At 43.1% G+C, this 17,128-nt stretch overlaps 1 protein-coding gene across 1 annotated transcript in view; it reads left to right on the top strand.

The window, feature by feature from the left end:
* LOC144797994 (uncharacterized) overlaps positions 1-17,128 on the top strand; it is a 106,767-nt gene that overhangs the window by 48,444 nt on the left and 41,195 nt on the right. Inside the window, exons 6-9 of the mRNA XM_078668790.1 lie at positions 2,939-2,997; positions 3,125-3,240; positions 12,061-12,114; positions 15,952-16,123. Coding sequence (XP_078524916.1) covers positions 2,939-2,997; positions 3,125-3,240; positions 12,061-12,114; positions 15,952-16,123 — 401 coding nt within the window. The remainder of the gene's footprint in view (positions 1-2,938; positions 2,998-3,124; positions 3,241-12,060; positions 12,115-15,951; positions 16,124-17,128) is intronic.

The raw sequence follows: 17,128 nt of genomic DNA, 5'->3' as shown, positions 1-17,128 counted from the left end.
GCGGCTGGAATGAAGAGCTGCGGAGGTGGACCCGGGATGGGGGTGCATGTAATGTGTATTCAGTAATGCATTTGAATGAGGTTTGTGAAAAAATGCCCTTCAGGGTTGGACTGGCCTTTAGGAAATCTGGCAGTGCCAGAAGGACTGGTCTCACAGATCAGTGTATGGGAAGTGTTTTGGCTACTAATGGGCCTGTTAATGGCCGTGTTCCCTGCTTTTTATTATTGTTGATTTCTCTAATATTACCACAAAAATTGCTTGCAGCCAGCTCAAATCCATGCAGTCTCTCATACCTCGGAAAGCAAATTAACAGCGTGTCTTCACAAGTTTAAAACTGACCCGATTTCTAATTTTGGGCCAAATATTCGCTAATGAGGTACACTTTTACGTTGGGGTTCAGGCCTATTTTCTAACACAGTCTTACTCTGATGCCCTTTCATCAGACACAGAATGGTCCAGTGTTTAAAGTCAGCCTATTCAAGCAACTCCTGCTGATGTAGTCTCATCAGCAGACACCTATTTATTTTCATTGAGGTGAGTTTAATGAGAGCAAGTCTTGAGCCGGATTCCCTATTAGGGATCTCTATCAGGGACCATTGTAATATTGGACGGGCATCAAATTCCAAGAATCGGAATGCGCCCTGACTTCTCTGCACACACAGTTTAGGATTGTGGGTGTTTTGTTTGTTTTCATTTTATGAGGTTTTGAAAAAGAGGATTCCAAGATGCAGAAGGTAACTGGTCACGCTATTCTGGGTCAAAGTCACAAGTTCATGGCAACCGCAATGGGGCGTGGGTTGGCTACAGGGACTCAGTTTGGCCCGTTCATTCCTGGTTGCTGAGTGGTGTGATGTCCAGAGTCACAGGTCCGTTGCGAGGCCAGGTGGGCACAGGAAGAAGAATCTCAGGCTTGGGATGATCAATGTGCTAAATTTCATTGGTAATGCAAAAATGGTTAACAAGTTTATAAGTGGTTGTTTGCCTCTACAAGTTCCCAAAATGGCAGTAAAAACAATAAAATCAACCACCCCCAAAGCAACAGTCATTTTGAGAGCTACCAAAAATAAAAATCTGAAAAAGCCTTTGGCTTCATAAACAGCTAGGATCTGCAAGGCCAATCCCTGCTGTGCATTGCCAAAGACAGGGTGCAGCAGGATCGGTTGCCCACTGCGGTTTGGTCATATGGCCCAGCTGTAGGCTAGTCCCTATGGTCAACTCTAATCACGGGCAGAAAAAGCCATGCATGTCAGGAATTGGCCGCCCACGGAGAGTTGGACACAGGGTTTGGCTATAGGCCGGTCTGTGCAACCAACCCTGTGCTGTACAGGACAAAGGGCAATAACCGGTGGCTCCTAGCCAGCCTTGAGGGTTTGGGCGTCAGGCTCTGCACCCAAATGTTGGATATAATGTATGCTAAAATAATACCAGAGAGTAATTGAAAAAATACAACGTTAATAGCAAATTATGGTTAGCTTTGGCTATAAAACCTTAACATATGTTTACAAAACACAATGATAATTATATTCACTTAAAGAACAACTTAATGTACAGTTAAGGTTATGAATTAAAACTGGAAATCCACTGAAATTGCAAGTTATTCTTAGTAATGTCACCTTAACTCCTCATGTAATTCTTTTGAAAAAAAAAAACCTGGAATGTACTTTCTCCATATGTAGTCTTTGTGGTGTAGTGACTCCAGATGTTGTGCCCTTGATGTAGTGCAGATAGGCTCCTGGTCAAGCATTTTTACAGCTACACTCATTACCATTCAGTTCTGACATTGACGAGCCCAAGATTTATACCCTAATCACATTTCTAGAGCGTTTGATACTCAATAATACATACAGATGCACGCTTGACGTTTTGAATAGAAATAAAATAAGCAAAAGCCAATGGAGCATAGCCAGTCCAAGTAGTGACATAAGCACTTAGCAACCAGTCCTTCAGTAAAAAATTTGATTTTGTCCCTAAGTCTGTGGCCGAAGAATTTGAGTGCAGTAAATGTGCCCAGAGAAATACCAGTACCATATTATGTGGTATTTATTTAGTGTTGTATTACCTCCGCATTCTGAATTCTTCATTTCGGAATGGGTTATTGCGTGGTAATGGTGCACATTTCCACCTTTCTCAGCTGCAAAATAAGGTATCGTGGTTTTTCCTACCCACACTGAGGACCTCATTTCGGAAAAGTGACGCATCACAGGGCAAAAACAGCGATGTGTCACTTTTTGTAGCTCCATCTTTACGACACCATGGATGCGCCATATTCACAATACGGTGTTTCATGGTGCAAGGATTAACAGATACGTCAGGAATTCTGATGAATCTGGTTCTGTAAAAATTACGCATTGCTGGAGTTTGGCGGAAAACTGACGCAACTACAGCAATGTGTCATAACCCATGGGCTAGTCCCATGTGAAAAGACCTGCGTCAGTCTTTATATCTGCTTGAAGATTTTGAAACAGTAATGTAGTGAAATCTAAGAAATTTCACTGCACCACTTCAAGTCTTTTTTTGTGGGGGTACGCCCACTCTGCATACATTATACCTCATGCAGGTATAATGTAGCGCAGGACTTTGCAAAGTGACTCATTTGCCCAGATGTGTCACTTTGTCAATAGGATGCAGTGTGGCGCATCGATTACTCCACTACAGTGTCACAAAAAAGTGACACAATGGCGGCGCAAGCCCTTCTTAAATAAGGGACTGATGGTGCAATGTTTCACCTAGTGAAAATTGTGGAAGGGAGAAACATTTGGTCAATTCGAATTTTTTGAATGACACCAAATTTGGCGCAAAATCCCATATTCACCTGATTAAAAGCCTACTTGTAATTAGGACCCTATTGTGTGTGGCTTGCACACACCTTTGCAAAAGCCTTTTTTGAGGGCATTCACTTGCAACATGTTTTAACACTTAGGCTCTGTTTTTTTTTCAGATGACACTTCTGTATCGCCACATTCCTGGATACCTCACCGTGGAGGTCACTAAAGTGAGGTGAGTTAAAGTCCACCAGGCCCTGAGGATGGTCGCTTCTCCTCTATTTAAAGATTCCCATCTCACCAGATACAAAATCCTGGTCTTTTCCTTTGAGTGACCTGCATTTCTACTTTCATCCTTTCAGCAATGGCAGTGTCATTGTGGAGCACAAGGTCATCTATAAGTCAAGCATGGCTGAGGAATTTGTGAAGGAGGTCAACATCACGCTCACGGAAAACGCTTGCACATCTAAGGGTCAAGGTAAAAGAGTACACTGCCACTAAAACACCAGCGACTGCATGACTTAAGTACGGTATGTAACGTTTACCCCGCAGTCTTTACCCCACAAGGTCTTTGCCTCGCAGGCTTTAGCACACAGGTAAGTACCACTTAGGTAAGTAAAATAAATGGGTATTTACCTTTATCCTGCATCTTTTACCACACTGTATTTTACTCTGCAGGTAAGTACTTGATTTTTTTTTTATCTTGATGTTTTTAAAAAAGGGGTTTAAGGTGCAGGGTAGTGGTAATAGGAGCAAGGATGATTTTAATGTTAATGGGTGGGAACAGGTAAATAGGGGCAAGGGTGATTTTAGGCTTAAGGGGGTGGGTAAATGTAGAGGGATATAAGAGAGATTTTAGGGTTGGGGTGGGTAGAAATAAGGTGATTTTAGGATTAAGGGTTGGATAGAAGTAAAGGGGAAAGGGGTTGCTAGGGTTCAGGGAAAGGTAGAGGTAGAGGTAAAAGGATTTAAAATGATTAGGGCTTTTTGGGGTTTGCCCCATAAACAGACCCAAAGGGTGGCGTCAATTCTAAAAAAAAACTATATATATTACCTAGTGGCAGGCGTATTTCCATAGGAAATGCCTTTTTTGTGTTGCTAATAACTTTGACAAATCTTCAGGAAACCTTTAAAAAGTGCTGTTTTTTTACCTAGTTTGTGCATGGAAAGTTTCCGGGTTATCCATCAAGCAGGGGGCTGGGAAAAAAGAAGAGTCCTAAAACAAATATTTACCCTTTATTAATCCATAGAAACTTTAAACACAGCTACAGCCAAAACGCCTGAACAGATCTAAATTGGGCAGAAATCTAGATAGTGGTCCAGAAAGAGTGGCTAGAGTGGTCGACCTTGGAGTTGGGGAACCCGGTTCGAGTCTCAGCAGGGACGCTCAACATCCTGTGATTCTGGACAAATCACTTAATCTCCCCGTGCCTAAAAATTCATGTGTCTGTCTGTAACACAATTGGTGCCCATGTAAAACGCTCGGATACCTTTGGTTCTAGAGCACTCTATATAAAACTACCCCTCCAAAAAAAAAAGCGTTTTGTGATTTGGTGTAAATCAGTTTGGTAGTTTTTGCGTCAATAAGGCTAAAAAACGTCGTATATTTCACATTGCAGAGGCTCCGCGGACTTCAAAAGATCTCATGCTGAGATCTGATTGGCTGCCACCACAACAACAAGGATGTCGCGGTTACCATCTTAGGACTCAGAACTCAGTCCTGAGTCCTAAGAAGAGATTAAAAAAAGACATAGTGACATAAGGGGGCAGATTAGGTGTACCCATACCCCCTAGACCTGCTAGGGGTCAAAGAGGGATCCCGCCTGTGGACAAAAGATTTTTTTAATAGGCTGCAAACTCGCAGGGGTCAGAGGCCATGTGGCCCCACTATCTGAGCCCCTGAAAGGCCCCAGATACCCCATCCCCTAGGGTCATAATGAAAAGTAAGAGGAGGGGGCATGTGGCCCCCTGTTCTCCCTCTGTAGGCCTAGGGGCCCAAGCCTAATGCTAATTTTCCTACATATTACGTCACTCATGACATCATTGATAATATCATTGCAACATTTGCAATTAAATTAATGATGAAAAAACTTTGCATTACGGGGCACGAGTCAAAGTCACCGTAGAGTACGAGTTATAGTTTTCTGAGATAATTGTAACTGGTGAATTTCAGTGGTTTTGTACATTTAATATGTTATGTTGTCATTGAAATTTCCCCATAACTATAACATTACAACGTGTTGCAAAGGTCAATGCATTGTAATGCCCACTGGAAACCCACATTGTAACATCTGTTATACCTTTAGAACATTTAGGGCCAGATGTAGGTAATTCATATTTACCAACTCTTAAATACCGAATTTTACCGATTCGGTATTTAAGAGTCGGTAAATATGAAGGGGGGAGATGTAGGTATTACAGATTCTGTAAATACCGAATTGTTAAGATTCGGTATTTACCGAATCTGTAAATACCGAATCGGTATTGCCCATTGATTCCTATGGGCCTTAAAGCCCATAGGAATCAATGGGCAATACCGATTCTGTAATTACAGAATCGGTAAATACCGAATTTTGCAAGGGTGCAGGGGGTGTCACGTTGACACCCTCTGGCACCCCAAAAATAGGCATGTGCGCCATGTGGCACACAGACATGCCCTAAGGGCATGTCTGTCTGTCACATGGCTAGGTGTGCATGCACGCATGTGCATGCACACCTGAATTCGGTATTTTAACACCCAATTGGATTGGGTGGTAAAATACCGAATTTGTAGGGCCTTTGGGACTCAGAAGAGTCCCACCTACATCTGGGATTTACCGAATCGGTAAAAATACCGATTCGGTATTTTACAGTTTCTGTAAATTTACAGATTCGGTAAATTTACAGAATCTGTAAAATCTGGCCCCCTACATCTCAAGATGCCAAATACCGGTCGGAAACGGCCGAATTCGGCCGTTTCCGACCGGTATTTGCCACCTACATCTGGCCCTTAGTCACTTTAGCATTACCAGCTGGAGAATTCCCCTCCCACCACAGACATTAAATATGTGGGAACATATGGTTATGTGTAGGATATGATCATTTTAACTTACCTCTAGCAGTTGAACACTTGGTTCCTTAAAATCAACATCTTCCTATATCCCAGTCGCTTGTGTCCGTTGTTTGGCAAGTTATTTCTAGACAGCACACGTGCAACCTGGCTTTTGGAAAATAGGATAATACAGAGCACCATTAATCCTAGCAGTTTCAAAATCAGTTTGTGAGGATGTGATGTCTGTTACAGGATAAGCATTTGCTTAAATGCCATATACTCTCTCATTGCTGTGGTATGCGCTACCTATTACTGCATAGAGTGTGACTCCTAGGAATGCCAGAATATTTTGAGAACATAGGTGGGACCTGTTGGACCTGGGGTCTCCAGATCACATAGGGTAGCCTGGCCCAGTGTAAGACAGTCAATCCTAGAAGCATAAGTGTTAAGCTTGCGTCACACCACTACAACAACTTAGTGTCCATCCATTCAAAAATAATACTACACCAGCTTTTTTTTTATGAAAGTAGAAAAGCTTTATCTTTCCTTAAGCTAGTTTCTTGGTTCTCTTAGTTTCAAGGAAGGTTACTTATACACATTCATCACAGTACAATAACTTTTCCCACTTATGTAAGTTTTGTCACCTTCTTAGTTACATAGTTACTTTAGTAAAGCGTTTTCAGTTCCAAGGTTTCATTTAGCACATTAGGTTATTTTCAATCAATTAGGGACTTCTACATCAATCTGGATCAGAAGGGGTTTTCTACACCAACCATCCTGAGTTGTCTAACTCGATTCCAACCTGTAAAAGAAGGCACACTAATTTTCAATAGCATCACATTAGTACTTTACAGATCACACCGGTTCTATCCCCCTCTCTTAGTGTAGTTCTAATTTTTAATGGTGATTTCACATGGAGGCAGGTTAGCTCCTATGGCTGATGTAAGTCCCTGCCTCAGTCCTGTTCTACCATCCACAACAGTTCTCCTTCATTGAACTAAAGAAGTTCAAATGCTCGATTACCCCTTGGGGGGGGGGGGGGGGTTCAGGCTCTTTCTACTGCCAATTCTGTTTCAGTCTTGCAGGTCTTAAAGTTCCCCTTCGGGTCACTCCCTTTTCACTTTATACTGCCGGTTTGCTAATTTCTCCAAACTTACAGGTAGTTCGTACGAGACTAGCGTCTCGATTTGACCCACTCGCCCGACTTCCTCCGGGCTGCCAGCACTTTCTAATGAGCCGGTGTCAGGGCAAAACTCCTCTTTTCCTCCCCCCCTCACCCAGTGCAAAGTCACGAACGAAAGCGGGACTCTCCTCGGCTCCAAGGGGAGGTCCCACGCACTCCGACCGTCTTACCGGGCTCTTTCGACTTCCTCACGGACAGATGGTCTGCTCGCGCCGCCTCTACTGGTCAAACCCTCGAGATCCGGCTCCACACACTGCCACGACGCTGCCGGCTCTCCGTAGCTGGTGCAGTCGAAGCTTTCCTGAGGCTCCCTTGATGACGCCTCTGGGTCCGCGACCCGCCCTCTCCTGACTTGACGGAGAAGAAGGGACCGGAGGGGGCTGGTCTGGTTCCTGCCCCTTCTCTACCGCTCCTCCGGAATCACTGCGCTAGCGTCAGGAACCGGGTCCTTTTTCACCAGATCTCCCCACCTGGGGCCCGCGTCCACAAGTCAGGCACACGATGGCGGGGCAGCCGTGGACACGACTACCAGGTGAAGTTTCCCTTATACCAGAGGGAGGGGGTGAAGGTTATCGTGGAACAGTCTCTGTCACCTCAGCTGCTCCCTGCCAGCGAACGACTGCTCCCCATAAAGGGAGGAGGGGGGGGTTCGAAGTCGCTTCTCACAGGGATCTCTTCAGGAGTCTTGGCCAATGACGTCAATGGTCCAGTGTTAGGGCTTGGTCAATGGCTAGGGGGAGACGTCCTCAAAGAAGAAGCTGACGACTTAGGGGACGATCTAACCACTTCCTGTGCGCCTACCTCCCCAAGCCACTGCCTCACTCCTCTACTCTCTGGTCAGTACAGTACAAAATGTCCGCCCACCCACTGGCCTTATATATAGGCAGGTCTCAGGCTACCAGAACCAGCTAGAAGGTTCTAGAGCATCCCTATGCTATCCTATGGGCCCCTCTCCTTCAGTGTCCGTTATGGCAGTTACTGGCCACCATTTTGTGGGTTTTGGTAACTTCAGTCAGAAAGGCACCTAGGCCTCAGGAAAAAAGACTATGAGGGCAAAGAGCACCTAACCCCTAGGTCAACACCTGAAAAGTCCAGTGGACATAAAAAGAAAAACATTGAGGGGCAAAAAGGGGACAAAAATTAATAAACAAGGAAGAGGGACTACTCAAAGGGCAGACAGGTCTAACAGGACCATTTCACATTTATTGTGAAACCCAATTTGTGAGGGGAACATCTTGGCAATAACTTTGTGCAGTGGTGTACATCACCCACTGATCTTAGGTTACTTTGGACCTCATTTAGAGTTCAGCAGACGGGTTACTCTGTCACAAACGTGATGGTTATACCGTCCGCCCTATTAAGAATGCCATTGGATATAATGCACATGTAATATGGTGGACAGGATTGCCATCACTTTTGAGAGGGAGTAGCCCATCTGTCAAACTTCAAATCAGGCCCAATCTGCCATTGAGAAAAGTATGACCTCAGCTGTCCCCTGACAGGTGTTTTAATAGCTGGAGATGGCTAAGAGGTTATGATCGCTACTGTTGGAGCAACAATTGCCTATGAAGCCATCAATTATGCATTGTCTTTGTTTGGGCTATTTCTCCCCTTCTTGAAAGGGCTGTTTTAGTTAGTATTGTTGCCTGTGGATGATGGTTGTCACTGCAGCTGCAGCGTTGATTTGTTGTCTACGAAAAACCTTTTAGGCTGCTGGTTCTGCAAGATGCCCATAACCGTGGCAGTGTCTGTGCTCTTTATGACGTAATAGCACAGTAGAGTGCTAGCGTTTATATGCCTTGAAGCACTATCTGCTGCATCAGGTGCACATCAAATGATGGCACTTAAGCTCTACTGATGTCTCACTTTCTCTATCATACCATTGACGAGGCAATGCACCATTGTCTTTCAAGTCCTAATGCTGAATGCTTTCTAGTTGTGTTAATTCTCTTAATTTTGTTTTCTGTTGATGGAGGATCAACAGTCACCTATCCCTTGACTCAGCGCTCTCTTTCATGCTGTGTGCACCAAAAGAGAGTCTAGTGGATATGATTTTTTAATAACAGGTGAGCCTGTGATGCCGGCTTTAATTTCTTCCCGGCCTTTGATTATTTTATTGGAACTTTAAAGTTCACTGTAGAGCAACTTGTAATTGTTTTCAACATGGGTATGAATTGTGTGCCATACTCTGTTTTTAAAAGGGGTTCTATAAGGAATTCTTCCTTTCACTCATTCACATGTATTGGAATATTTTTGTGTTCTGTTGCCCTGACTATAATGTTATGGTGGGCTGATGTTCTATCCGGCAGAGAAACTGTAACAGATTATGGATCTAAAGAAGAGTTGTCCTAAAGCTTTGCCCTTGAGTCTTGGCAGGGGATGTCCTTCTAATCAGTTATCCCTGGGTCTTTGAAAAGGTGCAGTGGGTCTGCAACTATGTTCTGGACCAGAGTCCCTATGTATGGAGTGCACTAGTGAAATTTTTGGGAGTGGTGTAACATCTTCTCTTTTCTTTTTAGGATATGCCCTAATGTTTGAGATTTCCTCTCCAAAGGATAGCCTATGCTTTTTGTGAATTTACTTTTTTGGGAAGGAGTTTGTGTAACAATGTATCGTACCAGTCTCAATGTACATCAGGCTGTTCACCCGCTTCTATGCTAGAAGTTCAGGTTGTACTAAAGCATACAAAAAGTGAGGGATCCAATTCTTGAATTAATCTTAGCCACTAGTAATTACTTGGGGCTGCATCCCCGTCCATCATTCTTTTTCACACCATGTCACCTCAAATTGGACCCAGCTATATGCAAATCAGTCTTGGCTCTGCATTATTGGGAACAGTCCAGCCCAAACTGCCAATGTAGTTCCTCCCTGAACCATAACACAAGCAATCCATGAGCAGGTATATTATGCACAATGGATTGGGATGTGGCCCTGAGTAATTACCAGTGGCTGAGCTTAATGTAAGTATTCCACCCATCGCTTTATGTATACTTTAGTGTCAAGTTAAGGTTGTGGCATGTTTCAATGTTGACTTCAGTGCCAAAGCTGGCTGGGTGCAATCTCAGTATCAATGTTCTGTCCCTTGGCCTTGAACTTCATGTGGCATAGGATGTTTTTGGCTTCTATTTGATCAAAGTGGGCTGGTAAGCCATTGTATTCAGTGGAGTCAAGGTATGGTGCTTTCAGGGTTTTTGCTTGCCAAGGTTCTTTCAAGGTCAGTCCCTAGGGCGAGACCCTAATGTGTATGAACCATCTCAGTTTGAGATCATGGCTGGTCTGCTTCTTCCTCAGTGTCTCTCCCTGAGCCCCCATATGTTGCCCTAGTCCTATGTCCAGGTATCTGGAGAGATACAGAGGACCTGGCACACCAGCCCAGATCTCAAACTGTAATGGAGACTGTTCATTGCTGAAGACAGAGTTTTGGAGGACACACACATGAGACTTGCCACCAGGAGGTCGTTATGGCAACCAGATGCACCCTCCTTTTTATTGCTGTAGTCGAGTTCTTTAACATCCTTGGTGACCGTGGCGGATAGAGACTCTGTTTCTTCTGTCCCAAATATCCTTTTCAGATCTGAGTGAATTACACACTGATCAGGTACATACCTGATGCAGGTCTGACCATGGAAATTTGCTTTTGAACAAAGGGCCAAATTTAAATGGTGGGTTCTCCATACCCCCACCACCTCCCAAATAAGTAATTTTTATATAACCCGGCCCTAGGTTTGAATAACTGTCCTGTTCCAAAGCAGCCAATGTAGGGCTAAATGCATTAAGTTGCATACTAGGTATGTCAGTTTGTCAGGCTCCAAAAAACCTGTTTTCTGGGTGCAAGTGCAGTGGAATGGAAACACATCCAAATCCAATAGCAGAAAAAATCATCTAAGGTGGAGACTGTCCTGATGCACTGTGCGATTCTAGTGAGGCAGTGTGCACAGCATGTATTCTAAGCAGCGCATGCTGCAATTTCATGATTCTACTCTAATTCAGACCTTGAATTGTGTGACAATGCACCAGGTAATTGAAGCTGACCTAAATTTGGGTCTGTATATCAAGCTAGGGCTGGAAAAGTTGGTCTGTGCACCAAGTCTTGGGACAAAAGATGGGACTCTACCCAGTGTGAGGAACTGATGGTTAAAAAAGTACCCTGGATCAAATAATTTCTATCAACAACCACTGTGAAAAAAGTGGGTCTCTATTATAGGTTGTTAAAGGGTGTGTGTCTGTGTAGAGCTTGAATAGTTGGTTTCTATGCAGGTCAGGATTTTAAAAGTTGGGATTAAAAGAAGGAATTTTGCCTCAGTTTAACACTTAAAGAAGACAACACAACCTTAGGCCATGCTGAAAGAGTGGCACAGTGCTCCTCCAGAGTACTCAATTGTGAGATTGAGCCCTAGGTTAGGACTCAAAGAATCACACTAAACACCAGAGAAGAGTTCAAAGAGAGAGGGTTTACCCTGGTTGATGTCTGAAGAACAGAAAATCAGCTAGCGTCAGGCGTGACAAATGGATTCTCCTGGCAGGCAGAGCTACACAATTGAACACTACCACAGTTAGGGTTTTAAACGTTGTGATACTATCCCAGACTAGGGCTGAAAGAATGTGACTATATTACAGGTCAGGACTTGAAGAGTGAGACTCTACAACAGTTCAGAGCTTAAAGATGGTGCTTTTGTCTCATTTCGAAGATTGAAAATTGGGGTATTGGTCAAAGGTTAGGTTTTGAAAATAAGGATTAGGGATTAAAGAGAGGATTCCGTCTCAAGTCCGAATGTAATTCTGCACAATGGAAGAACAGGGCAGGGGGAACTCTGCAATCAAGGCCAGAAAATATGGGAATTTCACCAATACCAGCAACAAAAATGTGTAGTTGACAAAGTTCAGTACAGGTTAGTTCTACCTCTGACCTTTGTTATATCTAAGAAACTGTCTCATGCAATGTGTAGAAAGTCTGGATTCTCTACTTTACATGACATCCGTATTTAAGGAAATCCTACTTTAAGAAAGTTAGCCTTCAAATCTGCTGCTTAAAGCATCACATATAAATACAAACCAGTAACCAGATGTGTATTGTTCTTCCCTAGATATGTTATGCTTTGATCTGAGGAATATACAACCTGCTGAGCTGGACCTTAAAGGTAAGACCTGAGCATTTAGTTCTATCCTCCACTCAATTCATAAGTTCTCTTATTTTCTCTCTTGGGTTCCAAGCAATGACTTTTATCACAGACATTTCCCTTCCCTTTGGTTATGCTATTTGCAGAGTTATTTACCATTCAAGAGAGAACAGCATGGGAATGTGAACCTAAGGTTGATAAAATAAAACCAGTGCAAAACTCACCCAGTGCACCATGTAGAAAGGGTATAGTATTTGCTGGAGTTGCATAAATTCACCCACGAGACCTGCTTCCACTAGTCATACTTTTCTTCCCCCTGGATGCCTAGTCATTCTTGGATAGATAGATGACACACTTTTTTTACAAGCATGTCCTTAGCTGTGTCTGCTTGATGACATTGCTGAGTCGCTACAGGGGACACAGTCTCTGCTTGCAATTCATGCACAAGACCAAACAGTCCCATTTGTGTAGAGTGTTCCATTGATTTGTAGTTAGGTTTTCATTTATATTAGCCACAAACATATACACAAGAAGAGAGCATAATATGTTCTCAGAGAGTTTTATTCCATATTTTATGGTTTACACATACGATCTTCTGTCCAAAGACTCTAGGATTTCTAAAGATTTCACAGTATATTTCAGATCAGTGGACAAAACCCTAATTATGATCTGCAAAATGCACCTCACCTCAGAAGGAAAGCATACATTCTTTTACCAGGCCCCCTAACCTCTTCTGACATTACCTCCTGCACCATTACCATGACAGTTTCACATTACTTTTCAGTACCTAATCACAGCAGCGGACCGTGCAGGTAGGAGCAGTGGGGATGGGTAGGGGGTGGAGGGATTTTGACAGACAGCGATGAGGGAAAATTAATAATTTATTTAATTTTCCTTTGTGGTTGTCTGTCAAATCCCCCCCCCCCCCCCTCAATCCAGCCCCATTGCTCTTACCTGCATGGGCCGCTTCTTACCGAAAAACCATCTAGTTAGTATGACCTTTATCCCATCACTAATGACTAACCCTAACCTATCCATTTTGAAATTTTTTGATTTTTAGTATTAATTTAGTTATTATAATGGGATTAAAATAAAGTAACTTTGGTACCTTTCCACTAATTTTATTTGTAACCCTTCTTCTAGCTCAAACGGACACTAAAGGGCCTTTTACAATGGGATTGGAAAGCCTCCGACCTTTTGTTGAAGGTTTTCCGACCCCCATCGTCGGTTTCAATTCCGACCACTTGATTATGTATCAGCCAATCAGAATTGAAACCGGCCAGTCATTCCAGGTGGCTTCCGATGGGCTCAAGGAGCCCATCAGCCAGTCGGAACTGGCTCATAATCCCAAAGGGTGGACCTTTCCGCCCTGGGATTACGATGCACAGTTTCCAGCATGGATTCCAGGCCGGCCTGTACGACATGGAAACCATGTCGGAAAGTGTGTTTGGGGGCCCCCAGCAGGGCCGCCTTGTGTGTGCGGCCTCCGGTTAAGGGCCAATCCCTGCACCCCATGGCAGGAACCCTGAGGTGCCTGTCATGGGGTGCAGGGATGAACAACACTTCCCAGTTCCCTATGGGGGTAGGTATTACGGCCAGTAGGGAAATGTCGGAATGCGGAGGTGGGCGGGACCGCGACCAGAGGTCGGTCGGTCCAGTTTACAAGACAGTGTAATCACCCCCTAAATGTTTAATTGGATTAATTTAATTATTATAAGTTAATGTTCTTGTCCCAATTAACAATATGTTCCTTTGTAATAGAAATATTTGAATTTTTCTATAAATTCAAATAAATGTTACCTAAATTAAATTAATGAATTACGTGCCCCTTTGCCTAAAATCACTCTTTGAGATTGATGAATATTTAAATATTTAAATTACAATAGTGAAAAGTAATGTGTACGACAAGACATCTTTAGACCAACCCAAATGCTAATCATTTCTCTAGCACTAATCTATTTAATTGTAATAGATTAATTTAATTATTTTAATCTGCATTATTTTAAACTTTGATAAAATGACCCTTACAGTGAACAGAAATTGAAACAAAAGTAATACTATTTTTTTACTCCAACTCAAACCTTAGCAGTAACTCTACTTTTTTTTATTTGAACTAATTAATTATAGTTCTATTAGTCACATTATTGTATATTTCAAATATGACGTCCTTACAATAATCTTAATACTAAACCTAGCCCTAAATCAAAACAAATGTATTTATTTTTAAAAGTAAACAGAAATTATGTATTTCTTTTAACTCCTATTTTTTAGAAGTACACATTATAATTGCTAACCAGGTAACCAGGTAATGGTGTTGCAGAAATAATTTTGCAATGGCAATGGTTGAAAGATGTAACATTGGAGCAGTAATCACCTAGTACACTTACCTGTACTTACCTTGAGATGTGTTGGTGTGACTATATAGGGCATGCCATACAAAGTATGAGATACAGTTGGGAAATCTATTGAAAATGTGTCTGGCCTTTGAAAGTGCCTTCAAAATAACCTTGGGGCATATTATCAGGAATGGTGTTAAAATTATCGCCGCTTTAGCGTCAGGAAACTGCTGCTAAAGCGGCGATAATGGGCTTGATAATATGCCCTTGAGAATTCCAATAGAAGCCCATGTTCACACCAGAACATGGGCCTCTATGGGAATTCACAAGGGCATATTATCAAGCCCATTATCGCCGTGTTAGCGGCAGTTTCCTGTCGCTAAAGCGGCCATAATTTTAACGCCGTTTCTTGATAATATGCCCCCTTGAGATCAAAAATAAAGAGCTGGGCGGAAGGCTTGCAGCCCTGAAACAAGGCTCCTGGAGTTTCTCATGCTCCCTTGTGCCTTCTTGTACATCCCATGCTTCAATGGCATCTGTGCCCAACATAGGCCCATGAGGGCCCGATTCATGCCACGTTTTCACGATCTGCCCATCAGTCAAATATACAGAGAATCTAAATTGAGCTCAAGTACCGTGTCAGTGGTTCTACTGAAACTACTGCATGGGTCCCGACACCTGGACCTGGTTGGGAGCCCACTGCTTGCAGCTGTTGAGCAGTGCTAAAGAGGTGTGCAGCTATACCTACAGATGCAGGGCTTGCAATCAATTCATTTGAGGTATTTTGGAAGGTAGAGACCCCCACCCCGTCTTTGAACATGAGACTGCTGAAGCTGCAAAGTTACTGCAGTTGTCTGAGCAGCAGAACAGGTGGAACAAAGGCAGGTGGGGAAGAAAATGGATTTATTGAATTAGTTAATTAATTGATTTAGAGAAGTCAGCTTGATGTTTCTACTAGAAATATCTTACATAAGGTCGATGATGGAATTGAGATAATTCGAAATGATGGAAGAAGACGGGGAACATCCTTTACAACGCAACTGTTACAACGAAGTACCTTTACGACGCAACCATTACAACGCAACTTTTACAACGACTTGCACTGGGGGGGGCTTTAGGATAGGGAATAGTTTCCAACACCTTCCCTACTATCCTCGGGGACTGGAGTTGGAATAGTAAATTAAACTATTCACTATCCAGCGCCCCCCAACGCAAGTCGTTAAAACGACTTGCGTTGTAAAACTTGCGTCGTAAAGGCATGCGTTGTAATAGCATGCGTTGTAACGTCATACATCTGAAGAAGACATATACATACATGAGTGGTGACAGAAGTTTTGTACAAAGAAGGTGTGTTGTGATGAGGAGGAAGCAAGACATCCAGAGACAGAAATCAACAGAAATACGATTATCCATAGTATAGTAATGCAACAGTCCAAACAGCATCTATGTAACGGCGCTGTTCTGCATTTATTGTCATCCCCACACCTATGTTCTGGTTCCTACTGTTGTTGTTTCTCTGCAGATGCTTGCACCTACACAGACTCCATTCCTGAGGAGTACAAGAACTATTTTGATGCCGTGAATATATCCGGGAACAATATTATGTGCATCTCCAGATGCAGCAACAGGCATCCCAACCAAACACAATGCGGAAGAGGAGAATGTTCTCTGAGGAAGAATGGCCCAACGTGCTTGTAAGTCAACCGTGCATCCTTTTCTAGCTGGTGAGATGTGAGGGAAGGATGTGCTTGAAAAGGACCTACTTCCTTAAAATTGCTCTGCGTTGAATGATATGTGATTTCTGCTTGATCATGGCCTCCATATCTTTTCCATAACAATACCCTAAACAAGGTACATGGTTCCCTATGATGGCTGTTTGAGTTAAATGAACACATACAGAAGTCTGCCCATGAGTATTGTTTACATGAAAACACATGGGGTAGCGGAACTGACTCCATGGTCGCAAACCCCATTTTAGACCCTTAATATCATCCTAGTGAGGCGCAAGAACTTTGTTGATTTTTGTACAAGCTCCTGGAAATCAGCTAACGTCATGTAGTCATGGACCTCCTTCATTGCCATGTTGAAGGAGGCTGTGTTTGGACAAGTAAACAAGGGTCTTAGAGCCTAGTTTCCGTTCTCGTCTGTCTGCTGTCTGGTGGACCCTTAGGGCCAGGGGTGTAATGACTGTACCATAGCTACTAACGGGCAAACCAGCGGCAGTGTTTGTTAAACTTGTCTGGCCCTAGTGATGTCCATGGACATCTATGGTGCATTTTGCCAATTTAAATTCAAGTGGGACTGAATAATGCAAAGGTACAAGGGGTATATCCTGATAAAGACAAAGGAAGGTTTGTTGAGGCCTCTGTTGAGGCAACTTTATTGGTCTCCTTTGTTGATGTTTGTAGAAGCTCCTGGAAATCAGCAAACTTCATGTAAATATTGGCATCATGCATTATGATGTTAATAGAGGTTGTGTTTGGTCACAGTCCTTCGTAAGTTGATAGTTTGCCCTTCATTACAAGCCGGCATTAATCAGGATGGAAGCTCCACAGCTGGTGATTTTGTATACCCCAGGGTGCAGAATTGATCTAGTTAAAGATATTTTTCCAATTGCAAATTGCAGTTCTCAAAAGGGGGAATAACCACTGGTTGAGGACTGATCACTCCAGTGTTTCCCTTGTTTCAGGCACAATTGC

Source organism: Lissotriton helveticus, chromosome 12 (assembly GCF_964261635.1).
Source record: "Lissotriton helveticus chromosome 12, aLisHel1.1, whole genome shotgun sequence".
NCBI lineage: Eukaryota > Metazoa > Chordata > Amphibia > Caudata > Salamandridae > Lissotriton > Lissotriton helveticus.
Note: the sequence above shows the minus strand (reverse complement) of the source record. Positions and strands in the feature narration are given on the sequence as shown.